This window comes from Dipodomys ordii, unplaced genomic scaffold, assembly GCF_000151885.1.
Source record: "Dipodomys ordii isolate 6190 unplaced genomic scaffold, Dord_2.0 Scaffold12, whole genome shotgun sequence".
NCBI lineage: Eukaryota > Metazoa > Chordata > Mammalia > Rodentia > Heteromyidae > Dipodomys > Dipodomys ordii.
The window spans coordinates 14640060-14659347 of NW_012267228.1; the positions used below are offsets into that span (position 1 = coordinate 14640060).

The 19288-nt window shown below is 43.0% G+C and overlaps 1 protein-coding gene across 1 annotated transcript in view; it reads left to right on the top strand.

The window, feature by feature from the left end:
- Positions 1-19288, top strand: part of Frmd4b (FERM domain containing 4B) — a 158515-nt gene that overhangs the window by 131122 nt on the left and 8105 nt on the right. Inside the window, exons 12-21 of the mRNA XM_013010360.1 lie at positions 5435-5511; positions 6713-6851; positions 7288-7429; positions 8811-8944; positions 9035-9154; positions 10613-10841; positions 13619-13675; positions 14942-15089; positions 17217-17336; positions 18459-19270. Coding sequence (XP_012865814.1) covers positions 5435-5511; positions 6713-6851; positions 7288-7429; positions 8811-8944; positions 9035-9154; positions 10613-10841; positions 13619-13675; positions 14942-15089; positions 17217-17336; positions 18459-19270 — 1978 coding nt within the window. The remainder of the gene's footprint in view (positions 1-5434; positions 5512-6712; positions 6852-7287; positions 7430-8810; positions 8945-9034; positions 9155-10612; positions 10842-13618; positions 13676-14941; positions 15090-17216; positions 17337-18458; positions 19271-19288) is intronic.

Here is a 19288-nt window from a genome sequence, read left to right on the forward strand (position 1 = left end):
CCCTCCAGCATCTGTTGTTATCAGAGTTCTTGATTATAGTCATTCTAATTGGGGTGAGGTGGTATCTCAGTGTTGTTTTGATTTGCATTTCTTTTATGGCTAGGGAGGTTGATCATTTCTTCATGTGTCTATTGGCCATCCTTCTTTCCTCTTCAGAGAAGTTTCTCTTTAAGTCTTTAGTCCACTTATTATTGGACAGTTGTTTCTTTGAGGATTTGTTGTTGGGGGATTTGATTTTTTGAGTTCCAGGTATATTTTAGATATGAGACCCTTGTTCGTTGTATGGTTAGTGAAGATCTTCTCCCAATCCATGGGCTTTCTATTGATCTTGCTAGCTATGTCCTTTGCCATGCAGAAGCTCTGCAATTTCATGCAGTCTCATTTGTCCAACCTTTCTTTGAGTTGTTGTGTTTCTGGGTCTCTTTTAAGAAAATTTTGGCCTGTGCCAAGGAGACCTAGGGCTTCTCCTATTCCATCCTGTAATGTTTTCAGAGTGTCTGCTTTGACTCCGAGGTCTTTGATCCACTTGGAGTTGAATCTGGTGCAGGGTGATATATAAGGATCTAACTTTAGTTTTCTACAAGTGATTAACTAATTTTGCCAGCACCACTTACTGAAGAGGCTGTCTTTCTTCCATTCTATTTTTTTACCTCCCTTATCAAAGATTAGATAGCTATAGGTCTGTGGGTTCATTTCTGGGTGTTCAGTTCTATTCCTGAGGTCTGTTCTTGTGCCAGTACCAAGCTGTTTTGATTACTATGGCTTTGGAATAGAGTTTGAAATTTGGTATTGGTATTCCTCCAGCACTGTTCTTTCTGTTAAGGATTGTTTTTGCTATTCGGGGTCATTTATTGTTCCCTATGAATTTTTGGATTGCCTCTTCTATTTCCTTGAAGAATGAGGTTGGAATATTGATAGGTATCGCATTGAATTTGTAGATAGCTTTGGGAAGTATTGCCATTTTCACAATGTCGATCCTTCCAATCCAGGAGCATGGGAGGTTTTTCCACTTTCTAAGTTCTGTTGTGATTTCCGTTTTCAGGTTTTTAAAGTTTTCATCATAGAGATCCTTTACTTCTTTGGTTAAGTTAATTCCTAGGCATTTTATTTTTTGTCTCACTGAATATTTCTGTCCTGGGATACAGCTATTGTTGGTCCATTTTGTAGAAGATGAAAGTGAAGCTCAAGGGAGTTAAGCAACTGCCCAAATAGCACAACCTGATCCAATCCTAGGCAATCTGGTCTCCTTGACTCAATTCATATGGGCCTTACAAGGGAGGGCTGGAGGAAGGAAGAAGGACCTATTCATGATTTGACAACAGGAAGAGGACCTTGCCCACTGAGGGTGCTCAAGAAATGTTTGTTGTTGGAAAAGGAATGATTTCAAGCCAAGTGCTGGTGGCTCATGCCAGTAATCGTAGCTACGTAGAAAGCTGAGATCTAAGGATCACTGTTCAAAGCTAGCCCAGGCAGGAAAGTCCATGAGGCTCTAATCTCCAATTAACCCAAAATCCAGAAGTAGAGCTATGACTCAAAGTGCTAGAGCACTAGCTTTGAGCAAAAAAAACTCAGGGATAGCACCCACACTCTGAGTTCAAACCCCATGCCTGACCAAAAAGAAAAAAAAGAAAAGCAATGATTTCAGAAGCTAATGGTATGCATTTAAGCCTGTTTTCTAAAAGCCCCTTTGCTCTTCCTCACAGGGTTGTTTCTTTTAGGTTTGACAGTAGGTTGAATATTGAGGCACCATGATAATAAAGTGGAGAATAAGGAAGAGGCAATTCCTAATAGTTCTTCAGTTTGTGCAAGTGAATATTAACTGTAGGTTTCCACAATAGGGCTTAAATATTTAGCACATCCATTCCACCTAATATTGTGTTTGGTAAACCATTTTAAAGCCATCAGCTCCTCTCACTCCTAAGGATAAAGGGAAATTGTTTATTCCTGTGTAATATTTCATACACGTTCACTTTCAAAACAAGGTTTGAAAGGCTGTCTTAGGAAGTAAGTACCAACCAGAAGAAGGAAAGCTAAAGAAGAGAGTGAATGAGGATGAATATGGTTTAAATAGTTGAAATTGTTTTAAGAAAGATGAGGAGGATAGGGGAAAGTGATAGAGGAGGTGTGGGTGACTGGGGCATATACATATATCCATATACATATGTATACATATATATTTACATATATGGAAATGGCACAATGACATCTCCCATGTGCAACTAATGTAGACTAATTTTAAAAATAGGGTTTGATAATCTTCTATGCTGGTTTTAAATTTCTTAGCATGTCATTATTTTAAGACAAGATTAATCACCTTACAACTATTTTTTCCTAGTGTAATTTCTTGATTATTTCTGTAAATAGTATTTGTGTTGTTTCTCTTCCTTTTTCTATTTTATCTGCTTATTTACTTTTGCAATGTCAAAGTAATCCAAGATGGCTGCATTCTATTACTCTGTGTCCATCTATCTCAACTGAAGGTTTCAGATGAATGTAGCGAAGAAATAAATCTGGAACAGCTAATTGTCTTATTTTCATCTTAAAACTATTCCCCTCTGTCACTAGCAGCATATTCTAAAACCAACAGATTCTGAAACTCAAAGCTTTTAGTGAGTCCACATAAAAATAAATAATGAGTGAGTGCTACTATGCTAAGTAATGACCATTTTGGCAAATATTTTGGTTTCATACTTGACTCAGTATTGTAATACAAATACACTTTTTATTTTCTAGTTTTTTAAATTATCTTTTAGTATTGTACAAAGGGGTTTCAATTCAACATGTCAATCTCTGATTACAGTGTAATTTGATCAATGCCATCCCTTTCCAAAATATGCACTTTTTTTTTTAATCCTCAAGAATAGGAATTAGGGGTTGGGGGAAAAACAGGCCAGTACGAGGGCTTGAACTCAGGGGCTGGGTGCTATCCTTTAGTTTTTCCTCTTTGCACTGGTGATTTTACCAACTTGAACCATACCTCCACTTCTGGCTTTTTGGAATTTAGTTGGAGATAAGAACCTCACAGACTTCTGCCTGGTCTGGTTTTGAACCATGACACTCAGCTTCCTTGAGTAGCTAGGATTACAAATGCATACCATGGGCACCAGGCTTATTTTTCTGTATAACTAGGAAAATCACGAGGGTGTTTGTGGGTATGCACATAAATATATACTATCGGTGACCTATAAGATGCCATATCCTACATAACTGTTCTCCAACCAATAGAAAATGTAGAAACTATAAAGCATACTTTGCTTCTCTCAAGTCCTTTGAACATAGATCTCGTCCCTCAAATGCAGATGTTTTCCTTGCAGCCTCCTTCATCTTTTCAGCTGACTTAGGGTATACCTTACTGTATGGGGTGATAAACTACTTCTCTAGTGCAAGCTCCCCTCCCAAATCAGTCTGGCCTGATTAGCTAAATACCTGATTATTTTAAAGTTCTCCAAAGGAGTGTAAGCCCTTCATCCTCCTCAGCAGGGCTGCTTTGGATCACAGGGAGCGTGGCTGTCCTCCATGTGGGCTGCACCCGAGTGGAGACAGTGCTTTCGCACCGGTATTTGATCAAGTGACGGGAGGGGGAGGGGTGGCTTTCAGGGATCAAGTTTCCAGCAGAACCCTGGCTTTTCTGTGCGTGTGTGGGAATGGCCCGAGAAGGAAAACACAGCTGAGCTGCCTTCTTGCTCTTCCTGCAGAACCTGTTCATGTGCCGGGTAAGCAGACCTGGGCATGAAAGAAAAAAAAAAAAAGAAGATTTTCCTAAAACAGCCCGCCGTGAGACTGGTGGGCTGCAACTGGCGGATTTCCCAGAAGGTATCACCCCAGGCCCAGCCCCAGAAGTCTCTCTTCTGGGGGAAAAAGGAGCCAGCCCTCTGCCGTCCTCCCGGATGGGAGGCGGGAGGAGCTGGGGGTGTGGCCGGCGGACTTGCTGATGTCAGGGGCGGACCTGTCGTGGGAGGCATGGTTTGTGAAACGAAGTTACACCTAGTCTTAGGAAACTCAGTTCCAAAGGCACCGGAGCTGCCGTCGGAAGCAGGGTGTGTGTGTGTGGTGGGGGGTGTAGACAGCGCTGGGGTTTGCCCTCTCCTTTCTGTCCCCCCACTTTGGGAACTTATGAATGGAAGGAAATGACCACCTCGAGCCCCCGGACACAGTAGGACACGGGTACGTAGACGTAAGCTTGCACTCACTCCTCTGTGAACGCCTGGGGAAGGGTTGGGGGTCACGGACAGCCCCGTGTTGCGATCAGACAGCGCCCGTGTGCCCTGGGTTGTGGCTGGTTTTCCTGCCAGGGGTCTTGGATGGAGACCGTGGAGCTCCGGTTCTGCTGATCTCTGCGAGGGTCGCAGGGTGGTGCAAAGTCTCCTCTCCGATCTTCTGCGGAGAGTGCGTCGCCGGGACCTGACCGCTGGTTATTGGGGGGGGGCGGTCCATTTAAAACGTTCACGTTAAGATTCCTCGGCCATCACCAGAACGTGCACCCCGAGCCCGGTGTCCGCGCTCCCCCTGCCCGCCCGTGCCTCCTCGCCGTGGGAAGGGGGCGCGCGCCCTGGAGCGCACGGGAGACCTCCAGCAGGCTTGGGTCAGATGGCGTGCCTTGGTGGGGGAAAGGAGGGGGCTGAGCCTGGAAGGGAGCGGGGCACCCTCAGCTCTGTGAATGCTTTTTTTTTTTAAGCCAAATAGTTTATTTTCGAGGGCCCATTTCTGACCAAAAGTTTGCTTTGGGGCAAGCTGGCACATCACACTGAACCCAGCCAGGGGGAAGGGGGCGATCTCTTCACAAACTGGGAATCCTCTCACCACCACCCCACCCCACCAGTTCCTGGGGCTCAGCTTCTGTGAGATTTAGGGAAATTCTGCTAGGTGAGAAATGACCAGTCTGAGCGCCACTACCAGTCTGCCTGGGAAGTGGGGGACAGGGGAGGGAAGGGGAAGGAGGGGGAGAGAGAGGGGAAGAGGGCGGATTTCTCTTTTACTTTCACTTCGCAAATTCTTCTGAAATTTAATCTGCGATCTTAAAGTCATTCTGATCTTCAAGACACTCCATCCGGTATCTTTCCATTCACATAGGAAGTCAGCATCTCTAAGAAGAAGGTTACTTGCTTACTGGAATCTTAGGCACGTTTCCTATTGTTTCCTTGAGTCAGAGGAAAAATAGTATGTGTGTTCCCATGCTTGGTTTTATTGTGCTAGGGAGATTTATCAGGTGAAGCTGAGTAGGTACAATTTACTGTCAGAGGAAGGAATAAAATGGTTTCAGGTTGTGGTTGATTTGGGTTTAAAAAAAAGTTGATGAATCATTTATTTGGGCTTAACTTTATCGCCATACATTCCTGAGAACTTAAAATCACTTTGCTTATTAAGCTGATTTCAGGACTCTGTAAAACTAAGAGTAATTACTGGCTGTGTGACTTTTCTTTTCTTCTTATTTTAGTTATTTCAATGGAAGCAACTGGAAAATTTATATTTCCGTGAGAAAAAATTTGCTGTTGAAGTTCATGATCCACGAAGGTAAAAATCTGAAATTTTTGTCTGGTCCCAGGCTCCCTGTGGATAACACTGCTGTGGTTTTTGTATGAATGCATGCTTTTCTTTTTCTTAAGGCTATACCTTAGAATTGTGGGGTAATCGGGTAATTTTTCAATACCTCCAGGGGAGATAGACTTTCTCCAAAGCACTGGGCCACTTTGCATCCATACCAGCAATATAGGGGATTCTAATTTCTCCACATCCTCACTACCACTTGCTGTGTGTGCACACGTATGTGCTTGAACATGTGTGTTAAAGACATCATTGTAGTGTGAAATGGTTATCTCCTGGTTTAACTTGTCTGCATTTCCCTTAGGATTAATGAGGAACAGAGCCTCTCTTCATGAGTTTATCAGCCCCTGTGTAGAACTTAAGAGAAATATCTATTCAAATCCTGTGATCATTCTTAATTTAGTCCTTAAAAAAATAAAAACAGTTGTCAAATTATCAGCGTGAATGAAAATCAGGATGTAGGTTCCCCAAGCTCTTAAGATAAAGTTTATGGATGTTTTGGAGGTTAGAGAGATGGGAGGAAACAGCTGCAGAAAAGAAAAACGGTGACCCAGGGAGATAAGCCAAATTCCTATGAAGAACATTAGTACCCCCCTCCCCCTCACACACACACACATACACAGCCTTCCTCTGTACCCAACCTCCTCCCTCTCTTCCTCTCTCTCCTCTCTCCTTCTCTCTTTATCTCTCTCTTCCTCTTAACTTTCCTTATTGTATGGATGCACAAACAATACTCTAGCCTAAGACATTTCCAGCTGATATCGTTGTATTCATCTCCTAATGTTATATTCATCTGCTGGGTAGATTTGATCACCTAGATCAGACAAGCTCTTTCTGCAACGGAGGCAGGCCCTGGAGCCCTCAGTCATGGTGGTCATCTTTAAATCATCACCTATCCTTCACTTGTGGTGGTCCAGCATTTCTAACTAAAGGATTTTCTGGAGCCTCTCATTTGACTGATGCCTGTTCTACTTTTCAGTGTGTGCATATGTGGTTTTGAAAATATGCTTAGATTGCCTAGATCCTCAGTAGTTTTGTCATAAAAAGGGGAAAATCAGGACCTGGTCAGCCCCCTAGTGACCAGCAGAGACAGTGAAGGGGGAGGTACCCTAATAACACTGCCCTTGCTGGCCCACAGCAATCGATTCAACTGCTTTCCTTCATCTTCCAGGATTTCAGTGTCTCGGAGGACCTTTGGGCAAAGTGGCCTGTATGTGCAAACGTGGTATGCAAACTCTTCTCTGATCAAGTCCATCTGGGTGATGGCTATTAGTCAGCATCAGTTCTACCTGGACCGGAAGCAGAGCAAAGTAAGTAACTAGAAGCATTTGCATAGGGGAACAGATCACAGTCTTGTAGCTATTTAGGAGATGAACTTTCTCAGCAAATATGCAAGCCCATGCATTTTTGTCCTTTGAAGTTTTTTTTGTTGTTGTTGTTTTTATCTATACTAGCAATTGTTTAAGTTTCCTTCATCTATTTAAAAGACAGACACTGGCATGCATATGTATGGACATTGGTGGTGTTGCTGGTGACATTAAACTCTGCAACTGAACCAAGCCGTGAGAGAAAAGCAGTTATAGTGACCAAAACATTTTAAATGCAGAGTTTAAGGTTTTGTTTTCTGGTATCAGCTTAATAATTATTTTGAATTGCCCTCTGTGTGGATATTTTCACAGTACAGTAACTTAATGTTTGGATTATAGTAAAATGTGATTCGTTTTGCTAATTCTATATGCTCCGTAGGCAAAAATTCCTTCTGCCAGAAGTTTAGACGATATTGCAATGGATTTGACAGAGACTGGAACACAGAGGGTCTCCAAACTGATGACACTGGAAGCAAAAAGCCAGTTCATCATGGCAAGCAATGGCAGCTTAATATCGTCAGGTAAATCCTCGAAACTGAAAAGGATATGACATCTTTGGTGTTGTGGGTTTATTTATTTATCTATTGGTGTTTGGTTTGGTTTATTTTTTTGTGCTGGCACTAGGGCTTGAACCCAGGGCCTGGGAGCTGTCCCTTAGCTTTGTAGACTCAAGGCTGGTGCTCTACCACTTGAACCACAACCCTACTGTTGGCTTTTTGGTGATTAATTGGAGATAAAAATCTTCACATTTGACTATCTGAGCTGGCTTTGAACCACAGTCCTTAGATTGTGCCTCTTAAGTAGCTAGGATTATAAGTGTTAGCCATCTAGCCACAGGTTTTGGTATTTTGTGGTTTTCTGGCTTTTCATTTGTTTCCCCACACCCATATACATATATAACCATTGCTTGGAAAACAAAGGAGTTTGGGGGAAGCTACAGGAAGCAACAACTTTGAATACAAGATACATTGTATTCATAAACTTCTTTTTAAAAAATTATTGTAACAGTTATGTACAGAGGGGTTACAGTTACATAAGTCAGATGTTGAGTACATTTCATTTTAAACAGTGTCACCTCTTCCAGTGCTTTGTTAAATGAAACTCCTTTGTACACCTACTTAAAGATAATAATGAAACAAAAAGTATGAAGTTATATCACAAATGGTGACACTGTATAAGTAACATAAAATGCAAATATACTGAATACTAAGAACACCCTCAAAGAACATTTTTATCCCCATCAGTTCCATCAGCTTCTCCCAATGTTCAGTTTTATTTTGTTTTCATTATATGTAGTTTTTGATAAGATAATCATCCAGTATTCCATAATATAAAATATATAATCACAAATGTGATTACGACTGCACATCCCATAAAGCCATAATAACTGTGCCCTGCCCTCGGTAGAGACTGTGGGGTCTCTGTCTTAGCAGTACTGGGGTTGTGCTTAGTGGATTTTCTCCTCACTTTGTCAACTTACCAAATGATTCGTCCCTCACCATCCCATTGTTAGTGTGTGGTTTCTGAAGCTGCCCAGAACATTCCTTTGCTTACCTTTCAAAGGAATAGTTGACAACTATCTCAAGGTACATCACACTTTTCTCCTTCTTAAAAAGAAAAGAAATTATTCCTTGGGTGTGTCTGAAACATGAAGCATTCTGTCATCGCTTCCAAAATGACCAAGTCAAAAAGCACATTTTTTTTACCAGGTTCGGTCCGATGCCCAGAGCCTGAGAAAATGTTCTCTGGTTTCCTCTTATTATGTTCAGAAACAAGGAGAAAAGAAATAAACTAGCTTTTCATAGCAGGTTGGCTGGGCAGGTCTTTGTCCTTCTCAAAGAAGGAAGCCAGCTGGTTGATACTCCCCTCCCCCACCCTCCCTTGCCTTCCCCCTGAATCTAGGTTCTCAAGACTCAGAAGCCAGTGAGGAGCAAAAGCGGGAGAAAATCCTGGAACTCAAAAAGAAGGAGAAGCTGTTGCAAGAAAAACTCCTGAAGAAAGTGGAAGAGCTGAAGAAGATCTGCTTGCGCGAGGCCGTGAGTGTCCTGGGCTCTGGGCTGTTCCCCAGATGTTGCCAGCTGTGGTCTGTGTCACTTACCCACCCTTGGCCCCACCCTGTTTTTCAGGAACTCACGGGTAAAATGCCAAAGGAGTACCCGCTGAACATAGGCGAGAAGCCCCCTCAGGTCAGGAGGCGAGTAGGCACCGCGTTCAAGTTAGATGACAATTTGCTGCCAACTGAAGAGGTAGGAGTGCCCATCCTGAGCCTTTCTCCGAAGCAGACTGCGAAGCCAGGAGTGCACTCACACAGTGTCTCTGGTTTTTAAGTCACTTACCGATTAGCATGGCCTTTACTTCATGAATCAGAGGCAGCAGTAAATAAACTCTAAATATTTATAAACGGAGAGCTCGTACTATTAGAATTAAGAACTTCCCCATTCGATTCCTGCAGAACTTGGGAGGCTGAAGCAGGAGGATTCAAAGTTGGAGGACAGCTTGAGCTACATAGCAGGGCCTTGCTTGGCCTGGAAATACTATTATTGAGGGTCCTGAGGATTTGCGCTCAAGGTTTACCCTCTAGAGCCAGGGTTCTACTTCCAGCTTTGTGCTGATTAATTCAAGATAAGAGTTTCATAGACCATGCTGGCTTTAAACTGTGATCCTCACATCTCAGCCTCCTGAGTAGCTAGGATAATGGATATAAGCCACCAGTGCCCAGCTTACTATAATATAATATAACTTTATCATATAATATTATTATAAGTGATTATAACAGCCAAAAACCTAGCCTTTGGCAAATAGTTTAAACCCTTTAAAGTTTCATTTTGTAGGCATCTATTTTTCCCTCTGTAAAATGGGAATATTGATGGAATTTCCCTCTGAGGGAGGCAATGAGTATTAAATCAGTTAGTACATGTATAGCATCCAATGTAATTCAATGTAAAGATAAGTTAGGCAAGATAGAATGTACTTTCTCATATATATGCCATCAACCAATATTTCTTGTAGAAACAAAATCATCTTAGCTTTAGAAAACAACAGCTAATCCTAACAGAGTGATCTTAATTAGTGGAATACAGAACCATGCAACCAGGAACAACTAGAAAGAAGAATCAAACCCAAATTATCTATCTCTAGTGAAATACAGAAACAGATAAAGCTCTGCATATGAATATAATATTCTGTATCCATGAGTCCTGGGTTAGAATATCTTTTTGAAAATGATCTTCACTCAACTAATGAATGAAAGGTCATTTAGTTACTTGAAGAGAAAAAAGGTTATACTTGTCAAGATGAAGTTAAGATGGCTGAAGCCTGTATTGTCTTCTTGGAAAAGTATTGGAGGATGTCTCTGTATTAAAACTTGGAAAATTTTGGGCTGGGAAGGTGGCTCAGTGATAGAATGCTTGCCTTGCATGCATGAAGCTCTGGGTTCGATTCCTCAGCACCACATAAAGCAGAAAAAGCCAGAAGTGGCACTGTGGCTCAAGTGGTAGAGCACTCACCTTGAGCTGAAGAGCTGAGGGACAGTGCCCAGGCCCAGAGTTCGGGCCCCACGACTACAAAAAAACAAAACAAAACCTTGGAAAATTTTAATCTCAAAGTGCATCTTACTCAAGAATGCATAAAATATGTTTATTAGCATGAGAGAGAGACTTGATGTACCCATAAAAAAATAACACAATATTATTGCATAAATGCAGGACCCGGCTTTACAAGAACTGGAGAGCAATTTTCTAATACAGCAAAAGTTGGTAGAAGCTGCAAAGAAACTTGCCAATGAGCCAGACCTCTGTAAAACTGTGAAGAAGAAACGGAAGCAAGATTACACAGATGCAGTCAAGAAGCTTCAAGAGATTGAAAATGCAATAAATGAATACCGAATTCGCTGTGGAAAGAAACCCAACCAAAAAGCATCAGTGATTTTACCAGGTGAGTAGAAGAATCTTTTGTAAGCTTGACTCTCATAGTCAGGACTCTTGATGGTGTGTAGATTGGTTTAGTTTGGTTTGTGGGTGGCTTGAACTCACTGCCTCTCACGCTTGCTTGACTTTTCTATTCAAGGCTGAGGCTCTACCACTTGAGCCACACTGGGACCTCAAATTTCATGTGCATGTTAGAACTGATGAAACATGGTAACTAGGTTTTAGACTAGGCATCAGATTTATACAGCAGAGACAGGCTTTGGGAAAGCAAATACACAGACATTAGTGCACCAGCGTGAGCCAACTACAGCTGGAGAATTTCAGCATCTCAGCCTATAAATGTGGAGCCAGTTGGCTTGGTGTGGGTTACAGTGTGGACCTGCAGAGATGGGTGATTATCAGTGTACGTTGCTTTCCTAGACATTTGTCGTAGCCCATTCATCCTCAAACTGCGAGCTTCAACTGTTCTCCTCTGTGGCCACTGACATGTGAGCAGCAGATGGTGCCAATGGCCAAGCATACATTGGGTTGATTGTTTTTAAAGTGTGTTTGACAGCTGACTGGACTGGCACGTTGCCGTCAGGCTACATTGTATGTCTAATTAAGAGAGAGTGAGCCTGCTGTGATAAAGACTAGCATTTGAGGCTGGATGGCGTGAGTTCTCTCTTCATGGCTTCAAAGCTTACATTGAGGTGCCGTCTCTGTCTAGAACCTTTTTGCCAAAACCCCCAACACTGAGCATGGAACAATGTGCAAAAGCATATCCACATATCTGAGATGTCTCTTCTTACCAAATACATTATGGAACAGTCAATGGGCACCAGCAATACTCAGAGCATGATGGTTGCGCACAAGGATGGATAGTAAACGTAACATGTGTAACTGACATTTATTGAACATTTAGCATGTGCTAGGAACTAGGCTAAAATCTTTTATTTTTTTTTTTTTGGGTCCGGTCATGGGGTCTGAACTCTGGGCCTGGGTGCTGTCCCTCAGCTCTTCAGCTCAAGGCTAGCGCTCTACCACTTGAGCCATAGCACCACTTCCGGCTTTTTTTTTTCTGCTTATGTGGTGCTGAGGAATGGAACCCAGGGCCTCATGCATGCAAGGCAAGCGCTCTACCACTGAGCCACCTTCTCAGTCCCTAGGCTAAAATCTTTACATGGTGGTTTCATTAAATGGTTTAACTCAGTATTTTGTACCACTGATATCGCCATCTTAAAGTATGTCAGATGATGCTAAGAAATGTGAAGGCATGTTTCCATGGTTTCACAGTTGATAAATGGCAGTGCCAGAATTTGAAACCAGTTCTCTCTGTTCAGTAGTTCTCAATTAGGGAGAACCACCAGGAATATTTATAGGCATTTGGGGTTGTCAGAATTGCCATTGGTGGGCTGGGATATAACTCAAATGGTAAAGTGCTTCCAAGGCATCCGTACAGCCCCAGGTTCAATCCCCAATACTGAAAAGAAAAAAAGAAGAAGAAAAGAAAAATATTGATGGTGGGGGTGGGGGTGGAGTGAGTGGAGGTGGAGATCCTGAAATGCAAAAACAACTTCCCACAACAAAGAATTACCCAATCCAAAAGATTGACAGTACCACTGTTGAGGAACACGGTTCTAATTAGAAGGCTCACAAAGCCACCAAGTATCTACACTTTAGTAAGAAAAAGCACAGAGCTCACAGCTATAATCCTGGCTACTCAGGAGGTTGAGATCTGGAAGATCATAGTTCAAAGTCAGCCTGAGCAGAAAAGTCTACTAGACTTCTAACTCCAAAAAATCAACAAAAAGTTGGACTGGAGGCATGCTTCAAGTGGTGGAATACAAGCCTAGCAAACATACTAAGTAAGATCTAGGCTCTGCATTCAAACCCCAGGACTGGTAGAAAACAGAAAAGGAGGAGAAGGGAAAGGAGGGGAAGGATTGGGAAGGGAGCAGAGGAGAAAAAAAAGGGAAGGGAAGGAAAAGCCCTTTTCTATAGGGAAGAGTCAAGGAAGAAGTAGTACTAACAATAGATTCTCTAAAGACAGTTGAGATATAATTCATATAACATTTATCATTTATGACAGAATGGCATGATTTTTTTTCCAATTTGTTAGTCATAAGCAATAAGAGTAGGAGGTAAAGTTTTCTTTCAATATGAAGGAAATATTTTTAAAAAGTAGTTTAAAATTTTCTGGATACCTGGTCTGTTTTAAGAAATACCATCAATACTTTGTATTTCAAGTACCGTATTTCAGATTCAACCAACCTCAGATCAAACATATTCAGAAAAAAAAGTTCTGCATATACAGGCCTTTTTTTTTTCTTGTCATTATTTCCTAAACAATGCAATATCATGAGTATTTACATAGTCTTCGCATTGGAGGGTATTAAAGTAATCTAGAGGTGTTTTAAAGCATTGAAGAACATGAGTTATTGTAAGCAAGGGACTTGAACATTCTTAGATTTGGGTGTCCTTGGGCAGCCCTGGAGCCAGACTCCCACAAATATTGAGAGATGAATGTAATGCCCAGATCATTTTGAAGAGAGTGCATGTTTGTGGTACTATGGAATAAACTCAGCACCTGACGACTGCTAGACACATGCTCTGAAACACAAGATTCTTGTGTCTTCAGTAGTAAATGAGTCAGTTCTTAGAACAGTTAATTATTAATGTGCTTTTATTAGCCATATGTATCTAAATGAAAATATAATGCATGCTATTGAAAAACGCATCATGGAGTTCACTCCGGTTATGTAAATGTGCAGTTGTGCTAAAAGCCGTTATTTTTATCCTCAGAAGATGTCATCCCGTCAGAGAGCAGCTCCTTGTCTGATTCTGCCATCTATGATGATCGTAAGTGGCTCCATTTTTCTTTGAAAACTTTACATATTCTGAAATAATATGATACCTCAGTGCGTGTGTCCATGTACATGCTAGTATTGGGGCTTAAACTCAGGGCCTAGGTACTGTCCCTTAGCTTTTGCACTCAAGGCTGGCTCTCTATCACTTGGTCCATATCTCTACTTCCAGTTTTTTGGTAGTTAATTGGAGGTAAGAGTCGCACAAACTTTCCTGCCCAGCTGGCTTTGAACTTGATCTCAGGTGCCAGCTTCCTGGCACAGCTAGGATTATAGGTATGAGTCACTGTGCCTGGTGAGATAACTTTTTAATTTGAATAAAGAATGGTCTGTATCATTCAGAGTCCTTACCTAGCTCACCTAGGTGAGCTACCAGCCTCACCTAGTTTTTCCAGTGTGACATTTCATATTTCAGGAGTCCAGTGACCAAACTAGAAAATTCTAGTGTCGTCTTTGACTATTACTGTTTCCCAGAGAATTGCTCCTATACACTTAATCAGGTGATTGACTATCTGTCTGATGTGATTTGAAGGATTCTGGGAAGTCATTACCCCCAACTCATCCCCAGCTGCTTAATCTTCCCCTAAGTTTTATGGTGCATAACATTCCACCACTTGAGGATTCTTCCTTTGAGCTGAAGTGTGGCCATACATACCATTCCTCTTTGAAAATGAAACTATCAGTGGTAGACACAGCAAGTCTCCACTGATGCATTGCTCATCATGTTCACTGACAAAGACAACCCGTTGGCCACAGAGCCTTAAAGAATGTTAAAGGTAGCTGGGCATTGGTGGTAATCCTAGCTTCAGGAGGATGAGATCTGAGGGTTATAGTTCAAAGCCAGACAGGGTAGGACGATTGTCAGGCTCTTACCTCCAATTAATCATGAAAAAGCCAGAAGTGGAGATGTGAGTCAAATGATAGAGCACCACCCCTGAGTGAAAATGATAAGGGATAGCACCCAGGCACTAAGAATGTTCAAGCTGAATTAAAAGAATCTGGCCCATTTCCTGGGCCTTTTGCCCAAAGGAGATGGTTTTTTAAGTACACCTGATTAAAGGTGAAGCATTCCTTTTCCACCTGAGTGATTTCCTTGCTCAGAGTACCATCTGTTGAAGTGGCCAAAGTTCATTGAGACCCTAGAAGTATACTTAGTGATTTCTTTTGTCCATCACATAGGAATTCAATTTCTAGTTTAGAAGTGTTGGTCTGGTATTATTTGCCTACTTAATTCATTCATTCATCCATTTACTTCACTTAGCCAATGACACCTTCACTCTTGCTGGGCAGCGACCAAGTTCAGTACCTCATTCTCCAAGAATTCTTCCGCCCAAGTCTCTTGGTATTGAGAGAATCCATTTCAGAAAGTCGTCTATCCATGATCAGTTTGTGGAGCCCAGGCATTCCAGGTGAGAGGTTATCACAGTAGGTTAATTAATGCCTTGTAGCCAAGAAATCTTTCCTCCACACTGGTGTTATGTGTTTTGCTTTTGTTGTTGTTGCTTTTAACCTTTTCAGAAAAGGTTGTTTTCCTATAAAACTGAGGCTTCGAAACTCATTCATTGTTGTTGACAGCAAGGAAAAGTGCTTCTTAAAAGGTCTTTTTAGAAAAATGTTGGGGGCTGGGAAGGTGGCTCAGTGGTAGAGCACTTGCCTTGCATGCCTGAGGCCCTGGGTTCAATTCCTCAGCACCACATAAGCAAAAAGAAAAAACCCAGAAGTGGTGCTGTGGCTCAAGTGGTAGAGCGCTAGCCTTGAGCTGAAGAGCTGAGGGACAGCGCCCAGGCCCAGAGTTCAGGCCCCACGACCGACCAAAAAAAAAAAACAGACATTAGACTCCAAGATGAGGTAACCACATGTTTATATTGCCTAACGAAAACATTCAGACCAACAGTACCCATGAAGTCATGAAATAAAATGACATTTAAATATCAAAAACAAACATCGTTCAATTCTGTAATCCTAGCTGCTTGGGAGGCAGAGATCTGAGGAGTGTGGTTTGAGGCCAGCCTGGGGGCAAGGGAAGTTGTGGAGACTCTACCCTGAGCAATGCTAGGCATGGTAGCACATGCCTGTCATTCTAAACTACAGGGCTGCATACTGACATTTGAAGCTAGGTGCATGGGGAGCTTGTTCTCTATGACTGGATGATACCCCAGTCCCTTTAATCACTGGGGTTTAAACTCAGGGCCTCATGCTTGCTTGCATATTGCTTCCCTGCTGTAAGGTACTCTACCACTTGAACCATGCCTTCAGTTCAGCTTTTGCTAGTTACTTGAGACATAGAGTCTAGTAGATTTTTTTTTCTGCTCAGGCTAGGATTAAAGACATGAGCTTAAAGTCATTTTTAATTTGATAAAATACAAATCTCGAATTGAGTTCTCTCTGTGCTAGGAAGTGGCCAAAGCAGTTTAAGGATGTTGCCATCTAATCCAGGGGTCAGCTGATCATAGCCATGGTCCAGATTATCCTACTGTCCATTTTCCTTCTCTTTTGTTTTTGTGTGTGGAATGTTTTAAGTAGTTGTATGAAGGACAATAATATTTGGTGGTATGAAAATTACATAAAGTTGTCATTTCCCTGCCCACAAAGTTGTATTGGAATACAGCCACACCCATTCACTTACCTCTTCTCTGTGGCTGCTGTTGCATTGTAAGGACAGAGTACAAAATCTCTACAGAGACTTCCTAGGCCACCAAGCCAAAAATACCAACTCTTAGACCACTCACAGAGAAAGGACTTGCCGAACTCAAGTTATTTTTGGTCGATTTTTCTCTGTGTACTCTATTTTAAAAGAGTTTCAGCCAGGTGCTGGTGGCTCACACCTGTAATCCTAGCTACTCAGGAGGCTGAGATCTGAGGACCTTGGTTCAAAGCCAGCCAGAGCAGGAACGTCTGTGAGAATCTTATCTCCAATTAACCACCAGAAAACTGGAAGTGGTGCTACAGTTCAAGATGTAGAGTGCTTGCCTTGAGCTGCAGAGCTCAGGGATAACGCTCAGGCCCAGAGTTTAAGCCCCATGACTTACCAAAAAAAAAAAAAAAAAGAGGTTTCAATTCTTATTTATGACCCAGAGAATCAGACCACATGGTTTTCCCCTAAAACTCATCTGGGATCTACCAGAATATTAACCAACAGAGAAGCTCTTCCCACCCTTCTCCTGTACTTCCTTTCCATCAGCTTCCAGTAGGTGGTTTGTTTGTTTGTTTGTTCAAGACCCAATTCAGGGTCTTGAACTCAGGGCCTCCCATTTTTGCTTGGCTTTTTTTTTTTTTAAAATCAAGACTGATCACTTGGGCCACAGCTTCACTTCCAGCTTTTTATGAGTGAATTGGAGATAAGAGTCTCACAGATTTATCTACCAGGGCTGGCTTTGAACCTCAGTCCTCAGATCTCAGCTTCATGAGTAGCTACGATGACAGGCGTTAGCCATCAAGCACCTCTTTCCAGTAGGTGCCCATGATAACTCTGCCGGAGGTGTTGAGAAACTCATCCTTACTTGATTTCTCTCTCCCTCTCTTTTAACTCATCACAGAGAGCTGCTATCGACACACAGCAGCCCTTACAAAACCTTGGAGAGGCGGCCGCAGGGCGGGCGGAGCATGCCCACTACGCCAGTCCTTACTCGAAACGCCTACAGCAGCAGCCACTTGGAGTAAGAACCTTGTTCCCATGGTGTTGGCCATGTTCGTTTGGCTTTTGAGTGTTTGTCTTGCTTTGCTGTGCTTTCCCATCATTTTGAGTGACTTCCTACCGTAGAGTCTTAGTTGTATGCTTCTATAACTTCTACTTCGTTTCCAGTCTGTCCAAAGGAAAGGAACTTGATTGATTCAGGTGGATAGCCAATTTTTCCTATCAGCGCCCCAACCAGATATGACCCATTCATTATTCGATGGTGAGGGTGAAGCTAATTGTGGTAGCATTCTGGAGTAGGGAGCTGTGTTAAATGTTTTATGCACACTAGATTATTTAGTGCCACCAATAAGCCTAATTGAAATGAGGGTATCAGGTACAGTTTTCGTCTACTATTACGAAGACAGAAGCAAGAGTCACAGAGGTTAAGTATCTCACCCAAGCATAGACAGCTTGGAAATGGCCGTGTCATAACTCAATGTAAGGAAGCCTCTGCCTTCAAGGCCAGGGTCTGCTCTATCAGACAATGCCACCTTGTCCTGGCCTACTATATCTCCTAACTTATGAGAGCAAAGATCCCCTCCTCCCCAAAGATACGTGGAGTGTCCTCTGGCTGTAGTCGGGCTGTGTGTCTTTGCTTCTATCTGCCATACCCTCAAGGAATGATTTGGCAGAACCTGATCCCTTTCTCATTTACCCATGCTAATGAGCTTCAGACTGGTGGGTTATCTGAACAAATAGATTCTATCCTGTAGTCAATCTTGGAACCCCAAAGCACCCGTTGTAATTTGGGAGCTCTGAAATCAATCAGTGTAATGTTCTCTTTTCTTCCTTCTCTCATTTTTCTTTTCTTTCTTTCTCTCTTTCTGTTCTCCAGTCCTAGGGCTTGAACTCAGGGCCTGGGCTCTGTCCCTGAGCTCTTTTGCTTAAGACTAGTGCGCTACCACTTTGAGCCCCAGCACCATTTCCAGTTTTCTGGTGGCTCATTAGAAATAAGAGTCTCACTGGACTTCCCTACCCAGGCTGGCTATGAACCGTGATCCTCAGACCTCAGTCTCCTGAGTAGCTAGGATGACAGGCATGAGCTACTGGTGCCCGGCTTTCTTTCCTTCTCTTATCGTACCCATTTGCCCTTCTCTTTCAGACCTGAATCTTCAGCTCAGCACTGCCGCCAGCGGAGTGGAAGTCTGGAGTCCCAGTCCCACCTGCTCTCCGAGATGGACAACGATAAGCCATTCTTCTCCCTTTCCAAATCCCAAAGAAGCAGCAGCACAGAGATCCTCGATGATGGGTCTTCCTACACCAGCCAGTCAAGCACTGAGTACTACTGTGTGACACCTGCCACCGGCCCCTACTACACCACCCAGACGCTGGATACGCGTGCCAGGGGGCGGAGAAGGTCAAAGAAGCACAATGCCTCGACTTCAAATTCAGGAAGCATGCCCAACCTGGCCCCAAAGGACAGTATGAGGAATGGCGTCTACTCTAAGAGTCAGGAGCCACCGTCTTCTAGTTACTATATTTCTGGATACGCGCCCTATGCAGAGTGTGACCTTTATTACAGTGGTGGCTATGTCTATGAGAATGACACTGAGGGACAGTACACTGTCAACCCGTCCTACCGATCCGTGGCCCACTATGGATATGATCGGCAGAGGGACTACAGCAGATCTTTCCATGAAGACGAGGTAGACCACGTGCCCCATAACCCATATGCAACTCTCCGGCTGCCGAGGAAGACTGCCGTGAAATCGGAGCACATCACCAAAAACATCCACAAGGCCTTAGTCGCTGAGCACCTGCGGGGCTGGTACCAGCGGGCCTCAGGGCAGAAGGATCAGGGGCACAGCCCACAGACAAGCTTTGACTCAGACAGGGGTTCACAGAGATGCCTGGGGTTTGCCGGGCTGCAGGTGCCCTGTTCTCCAAGCAGCCGAGCATCCTCTTACTCTTCAGGTAAGCACATGACACCCT